The following is a 19,263-nucleotide window of genomic DNA, read 5'->3' as shown; positions in this document are numbered from 1 at the left end:
CTTGGAGTCCCGGCTGGCCTTGAACTCCTATCCCCTCGCCCTGAAATTATAGCCTTGTGTCTTTACACCCAGTCTTACTGTTTGTCTGTCCCAGCCCTCCTTCATCCTCTCCACTTATTTGGTTAAAACCCATTTTTCTGTTTGCCTTCTTGCCTGACCAGCCCCTTGTTTCTAGGTTAAATGATGTTTTTGGCTTCCTCCACTTTCTATAGCTTTTGTTCCCCATGGTACCTGAGCATATTGGAGAGGAAGCGCTCCTGACGGATTGTGTGAGTAGATAGGATTTTTTTATTTTATTTTTTTGCTTCTGTTCTTTTTGTGGTTGGTTTTTGTTTGTTTGTTTTTTTCGAGATAGGGTTTCTCTGTGGAGCCTGGCTGTCCTGGAACTCACTCTGTAGACCAGGCTGGCCTCAAACTCAGAAATCTGCCTGCCTCTGCCTCCCAGAGTGCTGGGATTACAGGTGTGCACCACCACCGCCCGGCTGTGGTTGATTTATTTTAAGATTTATTTATTTTATGTATGTGAGTACACTGTAGCTGTCTTCAGACACATCAGAAGAGGGCATCAAATCCCATTACAGATGGTTATGAGCCACCATGTGGCTGCTGAGAATTGAACTCAGGACATCTGGAAGAGCAGTTTTAACTGCTGGGCCATCCATCCAGCCCAGAAAGGACTACTTTTTAACCCTTGGCCTCTCACTATATCACACCTTGGGCTCTGTGGGATTCTGGCTGACAGTCACCACCACCTGCCTTCCCCGTAACCTGAACACTTGCAGTTAAGTCGAAAATCAAGGTCAGGAAACACATTGCAAGTCCTTTCCTTGTGAACAAAGTCTCAAAGTGCAGCTCAGGTTGCTCTGGGGTTCACCACGTAGCCTGTGCTGGCTTCGAACTCCACCCCAATCCTCCTGCAGTGATCTCCCCAGAGCTCTGCCGACCGAACCTTTACAATTAAAAAAAAAAAAAAAACCTACTTTGCAAATTGTAATTTCTTTGGATCCTTTTGTTTTGAGGTGATTACAGATCACATGAAGCTGTAGGCTAACGTACAGTGAGACTGTGCATACCCCCTCACCTTGGTAAATTCTTATACACCCTGGAAGGGTAGAGATGCAGTTCCCAGGTTGCCCTCTCACTGGTGTGGGGTTCTGAGTGTGGCAGGGCAGGAATGCAGACCAGAAAGCTGTTCATTTGCTTATCTTAGTCTGTGTACTGCTCTCCTTCAGAGCCAAGCCCTCTGTACCCCTTCCTTGGTGTGTGGGGGAATCCTCTGGTTTGGCCTATGGAGGGGGCTGGGTGGTCCCACCGTCCATCCTTTTTGGTCTCCACTTCCCTGCTTTGCGTATCTTTGCCTTTGATCCTGTGTCTTGGACATCTTTGGTTCCTGTTCTCCGTTGACTGTCAGCTTCCTCTTGTGTAGACCTTGGAGGGACTGTTGGTGGCCCTGGAGGCCGCAGAGCTGGTTGGAATCAGCCAGACACTCCCTCAGCACACACTTCCAGGAAGTCTGTTTTTAGCGCCCGGCCTCTGCACCTATCTCCCACATTATCTTAAATCTTTCGTGCCTGAGGCCTTGCGAGGTTCTTCTGGAGGAGTGTATCTTCCTCCTTCTAGGTCCTTCCTTTTCAAAGCTTCTCCCTCTATTCTTTATTTAGTGTTTGTGTGTGGGAGTGGAGTGCAGAGTACAGCTTTCAGGAGTCTGTCCTCTCCTTCCATGGGTTCCAGAGGTGGACCCCAGGTCTTCAGGCTCAGAGGCAAGCACTTTTACCAGATGGATTCCCCTTAGAGATCCAACAGCTTCTCATCTGCATCCATTTGAGCTTCAGGGCTTTTTCTTTTCTCCTCCTTTCTGCCTCCTACTCCTCCCCTACCCCACTTCCTTTTGAGAAAGGGTCTCCCGGATCCAGACAAGCCTCATACTCAGACTATAACCAAGGGTGGCCTCAACTCTTGGGTCCTCATTTTTTTATTTTCCTCCTGAGTACTGGGCTCATAGGTGTGCCGCCATCTCAGTTTTGGTGAACATACACAGGGCTTCCTGTGCTAGACCAGTACTCTACCAACTGGGGTCCACCCCTCGTGCCTCTACCTGTCCCATTCCCCAAACCCTCACTGTTTGTCAACCTTTAACAAGCTTCGGGGAAGGCATGGAGGTGCCTGTTTCATTGTGGCTGACTGGAAGGGATGGAGATAGCAGAGGCCAAACATGACAACGCAGACCGAGAACTTGCCCGTTGGAATGTGGCCTCCAGGGAAGCAGGAGGATGGAGAGAGCCTTGGGAGCAAATTGTGTAAGACTCCAGAAACTTTCTCAGTGTTAGATAGACCCAAGAGGCAGGCTGGAGAGTCACTCTCTTTGACATGATGAGGAAAATGGAGGAGCACATTGTGAGGATGGTTTCAGCGTGAGGAAGCTGAGGAACCCAAAGGCAGTGAGGAGGCCCAGGACAGACCATCTGTCCCAGGGCAGGGCACTGCAGTTGGGTGACAAGGAGAGTCCACACAGAGCTGAGATTATCTAACTGGAGATGAGGAGGGAAAGGTAGAAGGTTGAGGACAGGGGACCACACAGAGAGAAAGCAATGCCTCTGTCCTGCAGGGCTGAGGTAAATGAGAGCTCTCCCCACAGCTGCTCCCCACAGCCTCCGAGGTCAGCTGGGGCCTCGGAACTGTTTGAGCTTAACAGCTCCCCTGTGCTTGAGCAGGGATGGGGCTCCTGGCTTACTTACAGCCGCAGGGACAGCTGGTGGGGCTTCCCCTGGGGTTCCCCTCTCAGGGTGGCCTAGGATCAAAGAGAATGCTCGGGCCTCAGGGTCACACAGAGTTCCAGCTCAGCTCCGGATGGTCCTCGGGCACAAACAGGAGCTGAAGTCCAGCCACCCATAGATTATAGTGCTCTCAAGTGTCCTTGAGTGGACAGGACAGCCTTCTGTGTGGCACTGACTTGCCTGCCTGGATGCCAGGGTCTGTGTGTCACTCAGTCCTGAGTTCCTCCAACTTTGAGATGGAAACTGCACCCATTTTATAGATGAGGACACTGAGGCTCAGACAAGTAAGGGACTCAATTTGGGACCTGAGTTTGTGCTGTTGGCTAATGTCCCTGTCCTATGAGGGACTAGCTTGGTGACAGCTGAGTTGATGGTGGAGTGTTTGTGTGTGTGTGTGTGCCCCTCTGATGCCCCCTCTGTGTGTGTGTGTGTGTGCATGTGCCCCTCCGATGCCCCCTCCCTGTGTTGAGCTCTCCTAGACTCCCCTTGAGACCATGGGAACAATGATGAATTAATCTCATCACTTTATCAAGGAGGCACTTAGAGAAATTACAAGACAAGGCCACCAGCCTGGCTTTGCTGGCAGTCAGCCGCCAGGCCCATAAAACAAATTGAAGGGAACCAAATAAATAAGTAGAATTAGGGACACACACAGGCACTCGAGTGTGTCTGTGGGCATGCGTGTGCACGCACACGTGGACCCTGAAAGGTCAGGAGCATTGCTGGCACTCTGGACCCAGGAAGTACCCTTGTCCTGTCACCTTGCCAGTCCTCAGAGCACAATCAAACCCACACATGCTCTTGACACCCCCCTCCCTGCCCCCACCCCACTCTGAGCAATAACCCGTGGCTAGCCCCATTCATGCACTGGGTGGCCTGGAGCAGAGCACAGAGGTCTGCCCTGTGCAATTCCCAAGCAGGCCACCTGGGCTCGATTCCCAGGCTGCTTCTGCTAACAACAAAAGCCCCAGACTTTCACTGTCTCACCTATCCCATCCTGACGTGATCTTCCTGCCACACTGTCCCTGGCTCTCATCTGTAAGAAGGGAGAAGCTGGTGGTTAAGTTAAAGACGATTCACGTTGAGCAGGGCTGCAGCTGCACTACCTAATGCCTGGTTATGTAGTGGTCAGCATGCCTTGGGAACGGACAGCCGGGCAGCGAGGGGTGGTCAGCACAGAGAAACAACACCTTCCCATGGGGTCTGGATTGGTGGCTGCAGGCTGGGGTGTTGGTGGTGGTGGTGTTGGTGGTGGTGGTGGTGGTGGTGGAGGAGGGCACTTGGTGGACCTGCCTCTGTCAGTTCCAGGAGCTAGTCATGTATAGTACTGGGGAGTGGGAGGGGCTCAGGCTGTGCATGCTGTGGGGATGGTGGGGTGGGATTGGGGACAGCCTACAGAGCCTCTACACATGCAACAGATGCATCATCGGAGCCTGCGTTCCCCTCTCTTGTTTATCTTTAATATTGGTGTAGAAATACATCTGCAATCCAAGATCTGAGTTTGAGGCCAGCCTGGGCTACAGAGTGAGACCCTATCTCAAAAATTAAAAATTACCAAAAAACCCGAAACAAACAGGAAACAGGTTTATAATGAGTCAAAACTACCGCCACACCTCAATTGACTTCCTATAAAGCTACACAAGTGAATTCTAAGAAATCACATCAGAGGGGTTGGCGAGAAGGCTTGGTGGGTGCTTGTGATTAAGCTTGATGGCCCGAGTTCGAGCCTCGGGATCCACATGTTGGAAGGAGGGAACCAGAAGCAGTCCTCTGATCTCCACACTTGTGGAGATGTGTACACCCAGGTCCACACAAACAGTGCACACCTACATACATACACAAACAACATCATGCAATGCAACACACACACACACACACACACACACACACAGAGGAAAGCATTGATTAGAACAAGCAAGGGCTGTCGGGAAAGGAATGAGAACATGTGTGAGAAAACAGTCCTATTGTCCACAGAGGCCCCTGGGGTTCTCCTGGGGAGAGCCTCCTGGGGAGGTGCTGCAGTGTAGTAACTTGGGTCCATCCCTGACACTGCTTCAGAGCCCTCATCATTGGTGGCCCAGGCGTTGTAGACCTGACAGCACACCGCTCTCGGACACTTCCCTCCCTTCCCCGCCCCCAAGCCACCAGTGTACCTCAGCTGTGGGTTAGCAACAGCCTGCGTTTGTTGGTGGGGAACTTCCTGATTTCTTCAAGCTCCCTGGGAAGGACAGGGAGGGGCTATAGGGTCTCTGGGCCTGAGGTAGTTCATTTTGGCTCCCCGAGTCTCCACTTCTTGGCCTGTGAATTGGGCCCTGATAGGCCAGCTCCAAGTCATGGTAAGGATCTAGAGAGCTGTCCAGAGGCTGCCCATAGTAGGTGCACAATAAACCCTCGATATTATTTCTGTGAGTGGGTAGATGTGGAGCAGGGCAGGTCCCCAGTGCCTCCCTTGCCCTCCGGGTTGGGATGAGGACCTGGTGCCTTTCTGTCGTTCCTCTTCTGGTGCCAGGCACGTTGTAGGCACACGGCCTACATGCCTTTGTTCATTAGGTGTTGAATGGACAGGGAATTCAGGGTGGACACTGTCCCTGTGTCCCAACAGCAGCCGTGGTTTTAGGATGAACATGCGTTTATAAAGCCACCAACCATGTGACGTGGTTTGTTGTTTTAACAGTTTGAGACAGTCTAGACATGTAACCATTGAGCATCCTGCCTTAGCCTCCCAGGTGCTGGGACAAAATGATCGGGTTGTCATGCTTAGTAGTTCTGTACAAGACACGGTATGTAGTTCTTTTTTGAGACAGGCCGTGTATCTGTAGTTGTCTTAGGGTTTCTATATCTCCACAAACATCATGACCAAGAAGCAAGTTGGGGAGGAAAGGGTTTATTCAGCTTACACTTCCATACTGCAGTTCATCACAAAAGGAGATCAGGACTGGAACTCAAGCAGGTCAGGAAGCAGGAGCTGATGCAGAGACCATGGAGGGATGTTCCTTACTGGCTTGCTTCCCCTGGCTTGCTCAGCCTGCTCTCTTATAGAATCCAAGACTACCAGCCCAGGGATGGCACACCCACAAGGGGCCCTCCCCCTTGATCACTAATTGAGAAAATGCCCCACAGCTGGATCTCATGGAGGCACTTCCCCAACAGAAGCTCCTTTCTCTGTGATAACTCCAGCCTGTGTCAAATTGACACAAAACCAGCCAGTGCAATAGTCTATGCTGCTCTCCAATTCTCATTCCGGATGATTGTGAGCCACCATGTGGTTGCTGGGAATTGAACTCAGGACCTTTGGAAAAGTAGCCAGTGCTCAGTGCTCTTAACCACTGAGCCATCTCTCCAGCCCTACAATTTTTTTTCCCCTGAGACAGGATTTCTCTGTGTAGCCCTGGCTGTCCTGGAACTCACTTTGTAGACCAGGCTGGCCTCGAACTCAGAAATCTGCCTGCCTTTGCCTCCCGAGTGCTGGGATTAAAGGCGTGTGCCACCACCGCCCGACTATAATTTTTTTAAAGTGATCTTTCACTTAAGATTTTGCTTAACCCTCCCCTCCTGTAGATGAGAGAACTAAGGCTTAGTGACCAGAGAGTATTTCTCAAAGTCGGGAACTAGGTGCCCTAGAGCCAGTGGGACGCAGAGTCCAGGTCCTTCCACAGTTTCCTAGACTTTTCCTAGTGACTGATGCAAGGCAGAGGCTGGAGGAGCTGGGGCAGTCTGTTAATTAATGTTCAGCCCCGGGTGGTGGCCGTTTTCCCGAGGGAAAATGCGGCTCAACATATTTTGAATCCACCTCTCCCCCAAATCTTGTGGCTGTTTCAGAACCATGAGAGACCATTCTCAGAAGTACATTCTTCTTCAGGTGGCTTTTTGGCCTACCCAGCTCACGGGCTGGAATTGGCATGGGAGAGTTTGAAGCATTCTGACAGCCCCTGCTTCTTGAAGCAATTCCCTACGCAACCCTGGGTGGGGCCAGTCAGCTCCGGCCAATTAACCCCCAGATGGTCAACCTAATTGGTCGGGGTCCTGGACAGACCGCAGACACCTGGCAACCATCTCTCTGTTGCAGGAAACATCGAGTACAACTGCCCGGCCACCAATGAATGTGAGATCACCAAACGGAGGCGCAAGTCCTGTCAGGCCTGCCGCTTTATGAAATGCCTCAAAGTGGGGATGCTGAAGGAAGGTAAGAGGCCCACGGCCAAGCTCCAGGGTCGGGGCTCCACTCGGTTTGTCTCGGTGGGGAGAGTCAGACCTGTGTAAGGGGACCTGAGGGCCACACCAAGGACCTTCCCAAGGGCAGTATGTGTGTGCCTGCAGCTCCAGGCTGGCTGTCAGAGCTGGCATGTCAGAGCCTGCTGGGCATCTCTACTTAGAAAGCTTCGGGCCAGCAGCAGTATGGAAGTCCAGAGGTCCCAAGGATCCTTTTGGGACTCCAGACACTATTTGGGGCCTTGTAAGCTTGTCACTCTGGGAAGTCCTCATTTGGACTAGCTGCCTCCCCCCTCTCCTTCTCTCCCATCTGTGACCTTAGAATCCCTGGTCCTCCCTCAGGTTTGCAGGTGAGGCCTTGCACACTCCAGAGTTGTACCATGTCACAGGTGTCACAAGTGCCAACTGAGCTTTATGTAGATTGAGCCGAGATGTTTGTTTGTTTATTCATATATTCGGCTCTATGAATAGTTTTTATCCTTCATAGATTTTTTTTAAAAAAGGTATTATATAAGGAAATTAGCTTTACTAGTTTGTCTGTCTATCTGTCTGTCTGTATTTATTTATTGTGTGAGTGTGTGTGTGTGTATGTGTGTGTGCCTGCACATATGTGTGTGCATACCTGGTTCTCCTGGAGTCAGAAGAGCTCATCCATCCCCTGGGAGTAGTTGTAAGTTGCCCAGTGGGTGCTGGAAACCAAACCCTGGTCCTAGGTTGAATTAACTAAAAGTACAGTGAGACTAACATCCTGTGAGGTTTTTTTGCTTTAAAAGTGGTTCCTAGGAACTGTGAGGTGATGCCCGGCTTATTGTAGGAAGGCTGCTGTAACGCCTTTCTTTCCTCACTAGCTCTGTGGATGGGCCTGGATTGAATCTTAATTCGGTTTCATTTTGTGAATGCTGTGTGTGTGTGTGTGTGTGTGTGTGCACGCGCGTGCGCGGCCATTGCATGTACCCACATCTTTGCATGTGTACACTCGTGTCTCCCTCAGAGACAGCCAGTGTAAATTCTTACCGATCAGCTTCTGATCCTTGAGCCTTCTTAACATGGAAGGGAACAGGGAAAGTTTTGGGGGATGGGGAACAGGGCAGGCAAAGAGAAAGGGGCACGCTGGGGGGTGCAGTCTCCCCTGGGATGGACAAGGTGGGGCTGCTTACCTCCCAAACTAGCTCAACCAACCCTCAGCAGGCTGGGGACTTCCTCTGCTCCTCTCCCGTGTGCTGGAGAGGGGTCTACGTCTGAGCTGTTTTGCCTATGAGACAGCTTGGACAGACCTTCTAGTGTCCGGGAAAATTCCAGATCCTTTCTCTCCTCACCTGGGCTCGGTTTAGCATCTGGAGAGGAAAGGGTTTATTTGGCTTACACGTCCACACTGTAGCCCATCATTGAAGGAAGTCAGGACAGGAACTCAAACAGGGCAGAAACCTGGAGGCCGTGCTGCTTCCCGGCTCCCTCCCCATGGCTCGCTCAGCCTGCTTTCCTATAGAACCCAGGACCACCTTCCCAAGGATGGCACCACCCACAGTGGGCTGGGCTCTCCCATATCAATCACTAATTAAGAAAATGCCCTACAGGCTCGCCTGCAGCCTGATTTTATGGAGGCATTTTCTAACTGAGGTTCCCTCCTCTCAGATAACTTTATAGCTTGTATCAAGTTGATATAAACCTATTCACCACAGCTCTCTTCTTTGTCATTTCTTAGCCCCTTGGTAATGTGTTGGCTGCTGGTTGGAAGGCCCTGTGGAGGAAACAGCCTCCTTCTCCTTTGAAATGGGCTGTGTTGGGCCTGTATGGAAGACTGACTGTGTTTCCCTGTGGCACAGTTTTGGTCTTGGTCATATATAGATGTGACCAAGATGGAGGTTGGATTTGATCCCCTGCCTCCAACACCAGGCTCTTTCTGCTGCCAAGCTCCCTGGTGTTCAGATGAGGAGGCCCACAGAGGCAGGCCTGGTTGGTTGGTCTCCTTACACCTGTTCTTTGGCACTGGGAGCCTGAAGGTTTCTAGGACCTGAAGAGACTTCTTCCTCCTAAGCCGCAGAGATAGAACAGGCATCTTATTCTGGAAGCTGAGTAAAACTCCAGTTCAGGCTGGAGCTCGTGGAGCGGATATTTCCTTGGTTGGAATATGCCTCACTCTCTGCCTGCTTTCCACATCTAAGGAAATCGAGACAAAAGTCTCTCCTTTAAGGTGACTAATGGGGCTTGCAGGGGCTGGAGAGAAATGGCTGTTGCCCCTTCTCCATCCACCCTCTAGCTTGAGAAGATCAGGCCCAGGTCTGGACTTCTGTTCCATGCCTCCTGCCTCTCTCCCCTTCCCCCATGACAGAAACCAGGAATGGGGGAATCACCCACCATTCAGTCCCTTGACAGCTGGAAAGCTCAGAATTCTCTTTATAGGAGTTTATCCAGTGCCAGGAAAGAGGAGGACCCTTTCTAGTGGTCCCCAGAAAGGTCTTCTGACATCTCACCAATGACAGGAGAGGCATGACCAAGCACACTGAAGGACTGTGTGGGGGCAGGGTTTGAGGGGGGGAGATCCCTGGGCTGGCCCCTGAAAGATAAGCCCATGGGTAATGCAGGTCTCTAATGGTGGGAATGGGGTGCGGGGAGGAGGCACACTAGCCAAGTGGGAGGACTGCAGGGTGATCCCAGAGTTGCCTCCCCTCCAGGCGTGGCTTCCCCACGGCAGCCAGATGTCTCCGGTCCTGATATACTGAGCCCGATCCAGCCATTAGGGAGCTTTACCTGAGGGAGGAAGAGACAGTCACCTGGGCACATCCCACCACACCTCCAGTGCTGGCAGGCCTGTCTCTGAAAGAGAGGAGCTGACAGGAAGCCCCCTGAGTGTGGCTGAAGCCGAGCGCTTGGCTCAGTTATGGGTCCCCGCAGAGCTCTGTGGTACCTGGCATCAGAAGCCCTACTGGGACCAGCCTCCGAGGAGCCGGCAGGAGTCTGGGTCTCTGCCAGCAGGAGCTTTTGGCAGTTGTCCTGGCTCCTGCTTTGTTTGGGTGTCCCTCCTTGCTTACATGCACAAGGTCTGGTCCCTGGGGGTCTAGCCTGGACTCCTGCCCCTACTCTGACTTGATTCTGGAAGCGAACGGCACACTTTGCCATGCCGCTTGCTTCCTGTGTTAGGATCTCACAGTCAGCTGAATAACAGGGGCTCCTGAGTCCTACAGGGAAGCAGGGAGTAGAAACACTGCCCTCCCCCACCCACCCCTGCTCTACATGTCCAAACCATATTTTCCATTGTAGGGAGTACTTTTTTGCTACCCTGCTTTAAGCTCCAGCAACACACACACACACACACGTTTTTCAGCCTGTCTTATGTATGGCTCAGTTGATGGGCTTTTCTAATCTCTCGCAGCTAGCATGCCCTTCCCAAAACTCTTAACACCCTAAAGCAGCTCAACACATCTCCAATAACTTTCTTAGTAAAATAGTGTGCGTCCCTGATCCATGATTTAGGGGGCCTCAGTCATCACTAGGGATGATGTCAGATGTGTGGTGTCCTCTGTCGCAGGATCAAAGTCTGTCCCATTTCTTAGCTGGTTGGAGGTGGATCTCCTTTCCCACGTGACTTGCCTTTGCCCTGTCTATCCCAGGATGACTGGGGTAGTCAGTGTATGAGGGCGGTGCCCCCGAGTCTTTACACAGATCCTTTGTGTATGGCAATTCACATTTTCAGGGAAAGTTGTCCTTTGATGGCTGCAGAATTGAATATAAAATGTGACTTGGGTTCAGAGCTGGTGACTGGCATTTGTGGACCCTGTCCACTCTCTGGACCTTTCTTCACTCGTATTGATACCTGCTGTTCACCAGGTAGTGGGGAGGATCTGCTCAGACAGCCATGACGGTGTCTTGGTGTGTCAGCTCCCTGGTGCCAAGTCAGCATTAGATTCACTTGGGTTCTTTTCTTCAGCTGCCCACAGAGTTGAGTGAGGTCGATGGGACCCATGGATCTCCTTTGGATCTCTTGGGGGCACTCTTCGGGGTGTGTGTGTGTGTGGGGGGCATCACCTTAAGCTGATCCTCTCTAAGTTCTGGGATCAGAGTGGAATGGGAGAGACAGTCCCCTGGCATCTCAGGTGTGGGCTGATTTAGTCTCCAGACCGGAAGAACTCTGAATATCAACCCACTTGCTGCATCTGTCAGGCGCCCCCACCCCCAGGTCTCCAGTTCAGCTTCTTGGAATTGCATTCTGTCCCCCTAGTCGCTTTGTCCCTGCCACTCCACTGTCCCCTCGCCTGACTTACCCACCCTCCGGACACTCCTGCTGTCTCCTCCCTGTTCAGTTTCTGAGAGAAATTTGATTTCAGTGAGAGCTGGGCTGACGGCCATGCAATGTGCTTTCACTCTGCGTGCGGTGGAGGAGTGAAAAGCTCCTCCAGGGATTCTGGGTAATTGGGTTAGTGGCCAGCTCATGTCAGGAAATTAAAAGGGGGCCCTGATCAGGTTCTTGCTGCATGGGATCTAATGGTTCTGTATTTATAGAGTGCTCTGCCTCTGGTCTGTGCCAGAAATACTACTGTTCTGGTCTTGTGAAGGAAAGAAGGAAGAGACATTCTTTTTTGCTTTTCCAAAATACATCAATGTTTTGAAACCAACCAGCTTTCCAGCATGTCAGAGGACAACATAACTACTTTCTGCCTATACACATGTGCCCTCTGATAGCTCACAAGGTCTTCCCAAAGCCTCCTGGACACTCAGGTACAATGACCTCTGGCAGGACAGGTGTTGATTGAATACAGACAGCTGCTTGTGGCTGTGTGGAGTTGTTATTACCTTTCACTCCAGGCATCGGACTACTATAGAAGATTCAAGCAAATTAGCAAGCCTACCTATCCCATCGCCAGCTCATTTTGTCTGTGGGTAAGAACATTAAAACCCTTTATTAGCAGACATATGAGTGCATTGCTTTGTTCACTGGGGATCCAGGTAGTACAGGTCACAAACTAAGCTTTCCTGGTTCACCAGGCTCTGTTGTTTCAAAAACAACAACAAAGGGCTTCCCTTTCCTAAAAGCCCCCAAAGTGATTTTTCTCTTTTCTGTAATCTGGTAAGCAGTTTGGGGTCCCCCATACACACTTAGCTAATGATCCCTGCTCCATGTTGTCTTGAAAATAGAAACAGTAAAATAGAAGATTTTCGATTAATGGCAGTGCTGGGATAAAACCCAGGCCCCCGTGTATAAAACCCCACTGTTCTACCTATCTGAGCTATGACCACAGCTTCTCCCCTTTCAGTTAGGATTTCATGGAGTTCCTGGGGCAGGCCTTGAACCCTGACTTTCTCTGCATCTGCCCTCCAAGTAGCAGGGATGCCACCTCACTGGGCCAAATAGAAACTTCTTATCCAGCTACCTTGGAGTCCTCCCAGTTTGTTGAGTAGGTAGGTCTTCTGCCTCAGTCCCTTGTATTGATTTCTGTTGTTTGTTTAGAGACAGGGTTTCTTCTCTATGAAGCCCCAGTTATCCTGGAGTATGGCACTGTAGACCAGGCTGGCCTTGAACTCACAAAGATCCATCTGCCTCTGCCACCCAGGTGCAACCCAGATTCTTTTGTGTCAAATTCCTGATTTTCTTTAATAGGAATGTAGTAGTTCAAAGGTCCCTGGCTGTACAGGACAGGGTAGTAATAGCTCCACAGTCCTTACAAGCCTGTGACCTACACCTACGACTCCAGTTCTCAAAGGTAGTCAGGACACAGGGTCCTTTCATTCACAGACTGGGAGGAGCCTAATTACATGGGCATGCCGCTCAGTAGAAGAGGCTGGAATTGTTTTTAGCTGGAATGTGGTGTGCTCCGCAAAAGCCTGGTTGGTATGGAAGAAGGGTATTTAAAGTACTCCTATCTTCAAATATACTTTCTTACCTTTATTTCTTGTGTGTGTCTGTGTGTGTGTGTACACGCAGATGCCATGGTATGTGTATGGAGGTCAGAGGTCAACTCTCAGGAGTCAGTTCTTTTCATAACGGGTGGTGGGGTGGTTGGACTTGGCCTGTGGACTGGAGTGTGCTCACGCCTCTCCTCAGCAGCTGGGCTTGTGGGCTGTCATAGAAGCACCGTGCTTACATTTGTTTCCCAGATGCATGTGTGGAAGAGTTAGTTTCCCAGGAGAAGGGCCTGGAGTACATCTTCAGCTCCAGGATGTGTGTGTGTGTGTGTGTGTGTGTGTGTGTGTGTGTGTGTGTTATACCATATATACAGTATATAGTATATGGTAGATAGCGCATAGCATATAGTATGTATGTATCGGTACACAGGCCAGAAGAGGACACTGACCATCCTCCTTTATTGGAACTTGGAGCTAAGCAGGCCCCCTGCAAGCTGCTGGGGTCCCCCATCTCTGCTCCCACGCAGTGTTGCGTTAGAGGCCATGCTAGCTTTTGTTTGTTTGTTTTTCAAGATTTCAAGACAAGGTTTCCGCAGACCAGGCTGGCCTCGAACTCACATTTACCTAACTCTGCCTCCCAAGTGTTGCAATTATTGGTATGTGCCACCACTGCCAGCTCAGAGGGACCTTTTAAAAAGCCTTACTGAGAGTCTGTCATCCTGTTTCCATCCTCCTAAACTTCTCCATTGCATTTAGAATAAAGCCAAGAATCTGACCACAAGTTTCAGGTCTGCTCTGCCACTCTGCCATCAACCTCGCCACCATGTCCTATCTGCATTCCTTCAGCTCCAGCCTCGTGGGTGTGGGCTTGCTTTCACTCTCTGAGCATGGCCAACTTTTCTCCTTAGGAATTCCAGACAGTGCCCTCCCTTGGGGTGCCTTCCTGAAGACAGGCTTCTCTCATCCTTTCAGTCTCCATGCAGATGTCCCCGTCCCCATCACTTGCTGTCACAGCTCCCTGTAGACCTTGTCACTGAACTCCCCCTCCCCAAGAAATGACCCTGTTTGTTTATTTATGCCCTCGCCTTATTTTGTTTACTCTGCCATCTCCTAACACCCCTGTTCTTAATTCAGGAAGCAGGGTGGCAAATTGCCTTTCCGTGGGATTGTCAGCTCCTGGGTGGTAGTGTGCATGATTGAGAGGCCCCAGTGGAGTATCTGAGACCAGTCGGCTGTGGTGCCGTGATTGATTAACAGTGTCTATCACAGGCAAGGAAACGGGCAGCTGTGGCACCCGGATGTGACCTGCCACGCTTCATCTGGCCCAGGTGTGCTTAGGTGATTCTTTTTTTCTCCCCTAGACCCACACAGCTAGGATGTGGCAGAGCTGGGCTAGGCTCCAGACGTCACAGAGTCTAGGCTCCTTGTAAGGAGCTGGTCCTGACCTCAGGGTGCTTTCCCTGCCCAGCAGGAGTCTGCAGTCCTTCCCCAGCAAGCTTAGAGTAGGGCCTGGCTGGACTGACTTTTCCATGGTAGATGTAGTTTTAGATATTGGCCACTGCGAACACGGAGATGGTACAGGCAAAATGTCCTCACTGGTATAGTGGTGCCATCGACCAGAAGTTTCTAGAGGAGGAAGAGTGACAGTAGACAGACATTGGTAGCCAGAATACTGGAGTTCCCCCTTAGCTGTTTGGGTACCAGGAGTCCACAGAAGAGTTGGCAGAAGCCTGGGAACATAAGGTAGGAGAGCGCCCTCCCCCCCCATCCCCATCCCCAGGTGTACCAGTTAGTTTTTGTTAATACTTTTTTGTTTATGTTTGACATAAACCTACATGTATCTGGGAAGAGGTGATCTTAACTAAGAACATTTCTCCATCACCTTGGCCTGTAGGCAAGTCTCTTGGTGTGTTGTCTTGATTATTTATATAGAAGCACCCTGGCCACTGTGAGTGGTGCCGTCCCTGGGCTGGTGGGCCTGGGTTGTGTATGAAAGCAAGCTGAGCAAGCCGCGAGGAGCAAGCCAGAAAGCAGCATTCCTCCATGGCCTCTGCTTCAGTTCCTGCTTTCAGGTTCCTGCCTTGAGTTCATTGCTTGGATTCCCCCCAGTGATAGACTGTAACCTGTAAGCCAAATAAACTCTTTCTCCCCAAGTTGCTTTTAGCCATAAGCTTGTTTACCACAGCAAACTGGGACACCGGATTAAGCTTCAACCCCATAATCCCTCGGGGGAAGAAAACTCAGAGCAAATGAATGTATCACAAAGACCCAGATCTGGTACACAACCACCAGAGCTTTGACCAGATACTTGTTCTAGAGAGTACATGGGTACGTAGAGTACAGAGAGACCCTAGGCTCAGTGTCTTCAAGGAACAGGTTCTCCAGTCTCCTTCAAGGGGGTTCTCACCATGCAGGACTGAGATGGATTGACATTTGGTCACCCACAAATCCAGGTGCAGATCCTTTGGGCTTCCTGGCTGTGTGACCCTGACCAGGTCTTCCATATCCCAGGCTAGCCCTGAACTTCATTATGCATCCAAGAGTGACCCTGCATTCCTGATCATCTTGCCTCAGCCTTCAAGAGTACTGGGATTACAGGCAGAGCCCATCACACAGGTTTATGCCGTGGTGGAGACTGAATGCAAAGTTTTGTGTATGCTAGGCTGGCACTCTACTGCCCCGGCTGTGTCCCCAAGTCCACCTGATCTTTCTCTAGTCCTCTTGTTTCCTCCTGATGACAGCCACGAACTCTCCCTTCTCAGAATTGTCAGGCAGCTCAAGAATGAGATGATCAGCTTTGTAAGCAGAGCCCTGTGCAGTTCAGACCTGCTTCACTTCATAAAGAAACAGAAAATGGTGGAGTCAGTGGTGGTGCTGGGTTTTGGAGAGGAAACATGTCAACCCTAAATACCTCAACAAGGTCAACAGGGATTTTTTTCCTGGCTTTAGCTTGGGACAGAAAAGAGGGAAGGACACTGGCTTCCAGACCCACCCCACCCCCCACCTCATCGTCCCCTAGAGTAGAGAGAGAGAGACACATGATAGTCAGAGGGCAGCACCAGGACAGGCTTGGGGCCAGGTGGCCAGGCCATGCTTCTTCAGCTGGCTATTTTTAGTGTAAAAGAAAGAAACTTACACTGGCTGCTGCCCCAGTGCAATCAGCTATTTTTGCTTCTGAAAGACTGGGATCCCGTCCAGCCGTGGGGGAGGGGGTTGCAAGTGAGAAGCAAGGCAGGAAGGAGGTGACAGGAAGTGGGAAGGGTTGCTATTCCATTAAGAAAGAATGAGTAGCCCAACAGAGTTATGGCTCCCATTTAATCAGTGCCTGATCGGGAGATCTGAGGTGCCTGCAGTGGATGCCAGAGGCCAGCAGGTGGGCATAGCTTTGAGACCCTTCCTTTGTCTACCTGAATCTTGGGTGTGCTGATTTGTGGGCTCTGAGCTGAGCCCCTGCAGGCCCCTGGGCTAGTGTCTGTCCTAAGGCTAGTGAAGGACTGCGCGAGTGTGTGACTTAGCCAAGGCCAAGAGTTCTGTCCTTGGACTGGACAGAGGTGGCTGCTGGGTTCTGTTGCTGTGCCGTCTGGCAACTTGACATTTTTTACTTTTTTTTTGCAATGGGGTCTCAAAAACTGGTAGCTAAGGCTAACCTGGAACTCAGCTGTAAACGCCCAAGCTAACTCAGAGCTCATGTTGATCCTCCTGCCTCAGCTTTTCAAATGCCAGGATTGCAAGAACAAAATCCCCGTGCTTGCTCCAAGTAGGACCCTGGGCATACTAAGTCTACATTCCAGATTCCTAACTCCCCCTCCCCAGGCTTTCTGTGTCCAACCCTGCTGACTCCAGAAACCTCAAAGGTAGAGCTAGGCAGTAGCTGTCTTTCTGTCTAATTTCACTCAGGATGACTGAGTAGTAGGCAGGTAGTATTGGCCACAGTTGTTTGCCTGATGACAGGAGGCTGCTCCCTGCTTTGCACCCCTACCACCCCCCATCACCTCACACCCCCCCTCCGTGAATTGTGCTGCAGCTAACACTGCCTTATTTCCATCTTTAGTTCTTTGTTGGAGTGGAAACCCAGGAGTGGGGGGTGTGGGGATTCTGAGCAGGGTTTTTGAGCTACCAGCATATATACTGCTGTACACCTCCACCAGAATTTTCTTCTCATTTTGAGATCATTGAGTTACAGTTGCCAGAAAGTTCAGAGCGATGCCATGCACCCTTCACCCAGTTTGCCCATCATGGTGGTGTCTTGAAAATATAACACGATACCGTCAGGGTGCTGATTGATGTTGGTAACAGACACGTCGACACGGAGCCTCCTTCAGGTTGAGGTATTTTGGTATTAGCACTTATTTAACAAATACTGTTTGCCACTGAAGGTTTTCAAATGCCCACATGAAGTGAGGATTAAGTGAGCTATTAGTTAGCCCTGTGAAGTTGACGTTACCCTGTCTTAGAGTCCAAGAAGTGGAGGTACAAGAGGTGAAGATCATTACCCAGTACCACTCCGGTAGCCGGCCGGTGCATCTGGGTTCACCCAGATCTGCCCTAGGCCGCTACTGCTTATTCTAGGAACTTATCACACTTATCTAGGAGTCTGACTCTGGCCAAAACTCAAGGACCTTGTTTGCCCACAGCTATGAATTACATTGATTACCAATCGTGTGTGTGTGTGTGTGTGTGTGTGTGTGTGTGTGTGTGTGTGTGTAGTATATGTATATGATGTATATGTTCGTGAGATACTGTCTAAGCATTAAATTCCTCTGTACCTCTGAAGGGGTTAAACAGTATCCAACAGTAGTTAGGACAAGGGTCATGTGTTACTAAGTAAGCATTTGGAGATTAGCAAGGATTTTCATATTAGCATTATTAATGCCTTTTTATATTTGGAAAGTCTCAATGAGATGATAGACTCTATTAATCTGAGACAGTAACTATAAGTTAATTAGTATTTTAGTTGCACTTCCTGAAACTGCTTTTTTTTTTTTTACTAATATAAGTACACAAACAATAAGGCGTTGTTATTTAAAGACTCCATTTTCTCTCTCTTCTAATTTAGAAGTAATTGTCCATTGTATCTGCCCCTGTGGACAGATAACTCTTTACTGCCACACCCTCTGATAGCAGGTAGCTTAAGCATCAGCAAACGGAGATGCATTTCCTCCTCTGTCCCTCGTAGCCCTGACTAGCCTCAAACTTGGCTATGTAGCTGAGCATGACCTTGAAGTGTTGCTCCTTCTGTCCCCATTCCCAAGTGCTGCTATTACAGGCAGGTGCCAGCACACCTGATTTATGAGGTTGCTTTCTATTGCTGGTGATATTCAACTGCAAAGTTGAGCTATCAAGCACTGGGCAGGAGGGACAAAGCCATTGAATTTGGAGGTGGCACTGAATGGGTTCCACAGATCCGGAAGCCTGGCACTCCAGATGATCATTAACAGATCCTGACCATGGCGGTGCAGGACTGCAGGGCGTACAGAACCCACAGCATGATGGGAACAGGCCTGGTGACGCCTGCAGCACCCCTACTTCAAGGTCAATTGTCAGGGAAAGCCTGGGCTCCAGCAGAGTAGGTACAACCATTGCTGCCTCCTCTAGCCAGAGATGACACTGAAGCGCTGAACCACCTTTTCCGAGGGTCATGAATTAGATCAGCCTGAGCACCACCCCTGGGTCCCCTGGGTTACAGGTCATAGGCTTCATAGGTTTGAACTAGGACAGGAGTTTAGAAAGAGAACAAATCCATTTTACACCAGTCCTTGATTAGTTCCAGCCAGAGAAGATGAGGTGACAGTGGACACATCCATCCTTTGGAGTCACTGGCTGCCTGGCTGTAAAGATCCGGGGTGGAAGTGCAGAGGAGAGTTTTAGAGGTGCCCTGGAATGTCATTCCTCAGAATGGTGACGGAGCCTGGGCAAATGGAACTGATGCTTACTGGGCCAACCGGCCAGCCCCTCAGTCTGTTCTTATTTGATAAGTGAGGTGATGGCCGCCACTCCATATGTTGTGGGTTAAACAGTGTATGTATGAAGTCCTCTGTGAACCATGCTGTTAACCATTGATGATACAACTTACCAGGGAGTTGAACATAGTGTTCTAAGTATCCTATGGCTACCAGGTACCATGGCACAACCTGACCTTAAGGCCACCTACCTATCCAGCAGGGGAGGCCCTGGTACTGTGAAGAAACACACGGCATATGTTACCAGGGGTAGGGGGTGGGGGATGGGGATGGAGACAGGGATGGGGGATGAACACCCGCTTTAGGGTCAGGAAAGCTAGGAGACTCCGGTGGAGTGACTGCTGGGGAAAAGGACTGGGGAAAGTGGATTCAGAATGAGAGCGCCTGTCAGCCTGGCACATGCTGGGCGCCTGGGGGGGTTCTTCCTGCCCACTGTGAATTCGGTAGTAGTGTTCTGCTTAGGTGGTGTTGGCATTTCCAGG

General features: G+C 50.5%; 1 protein-coding gene across 3 annotated transcripts in view; it reads left to right on the top strand.

Annotated features, from left to right (window-relative positions):
- Nucleotides 1-19,263, top strand: part of Esrrb (estrogen related receptor beta) — an 89,317-nt gene that overhangs the window by 53,993 nt on the left and 16,061 nt on the right. For 2 of the 3 annotated variants that reach the window (XM_052185349.1, XM_052185351.1), the window contains one exon: nucleotides 6,841-6,957. The exons of the other annotated variant lie outside the window; for it this stretch is intronic. In XM_052185349.1, the coding sequence (XP_052041309.1) occupies nucleotides 6,841-6,957 (117 nt within the window). The remainder of the gene's footprint in view (nucleotides 1-6,840; nucleotides 6,958-19,263) is intronic. 3 annotated transcript variants of the gene reach the window in all.

The sequence above is a fragment of the Apodemus sylvaticus genome, chromosome 6 (genome assembly GCF_947179515.1).
Source record: "Apodemus sylvaticus chromosome 6, mApoSyl1.1, whole genome shotgun sequence".
NCBI lineage: Eukaryota > Metazoa > Chordata > Mammalia > Rodentia > Muridae > Apodemus > Apodemus sylvaticus.
This window is presented reverse-complemented; position numbering and strand designations above follow the sequence as displayed.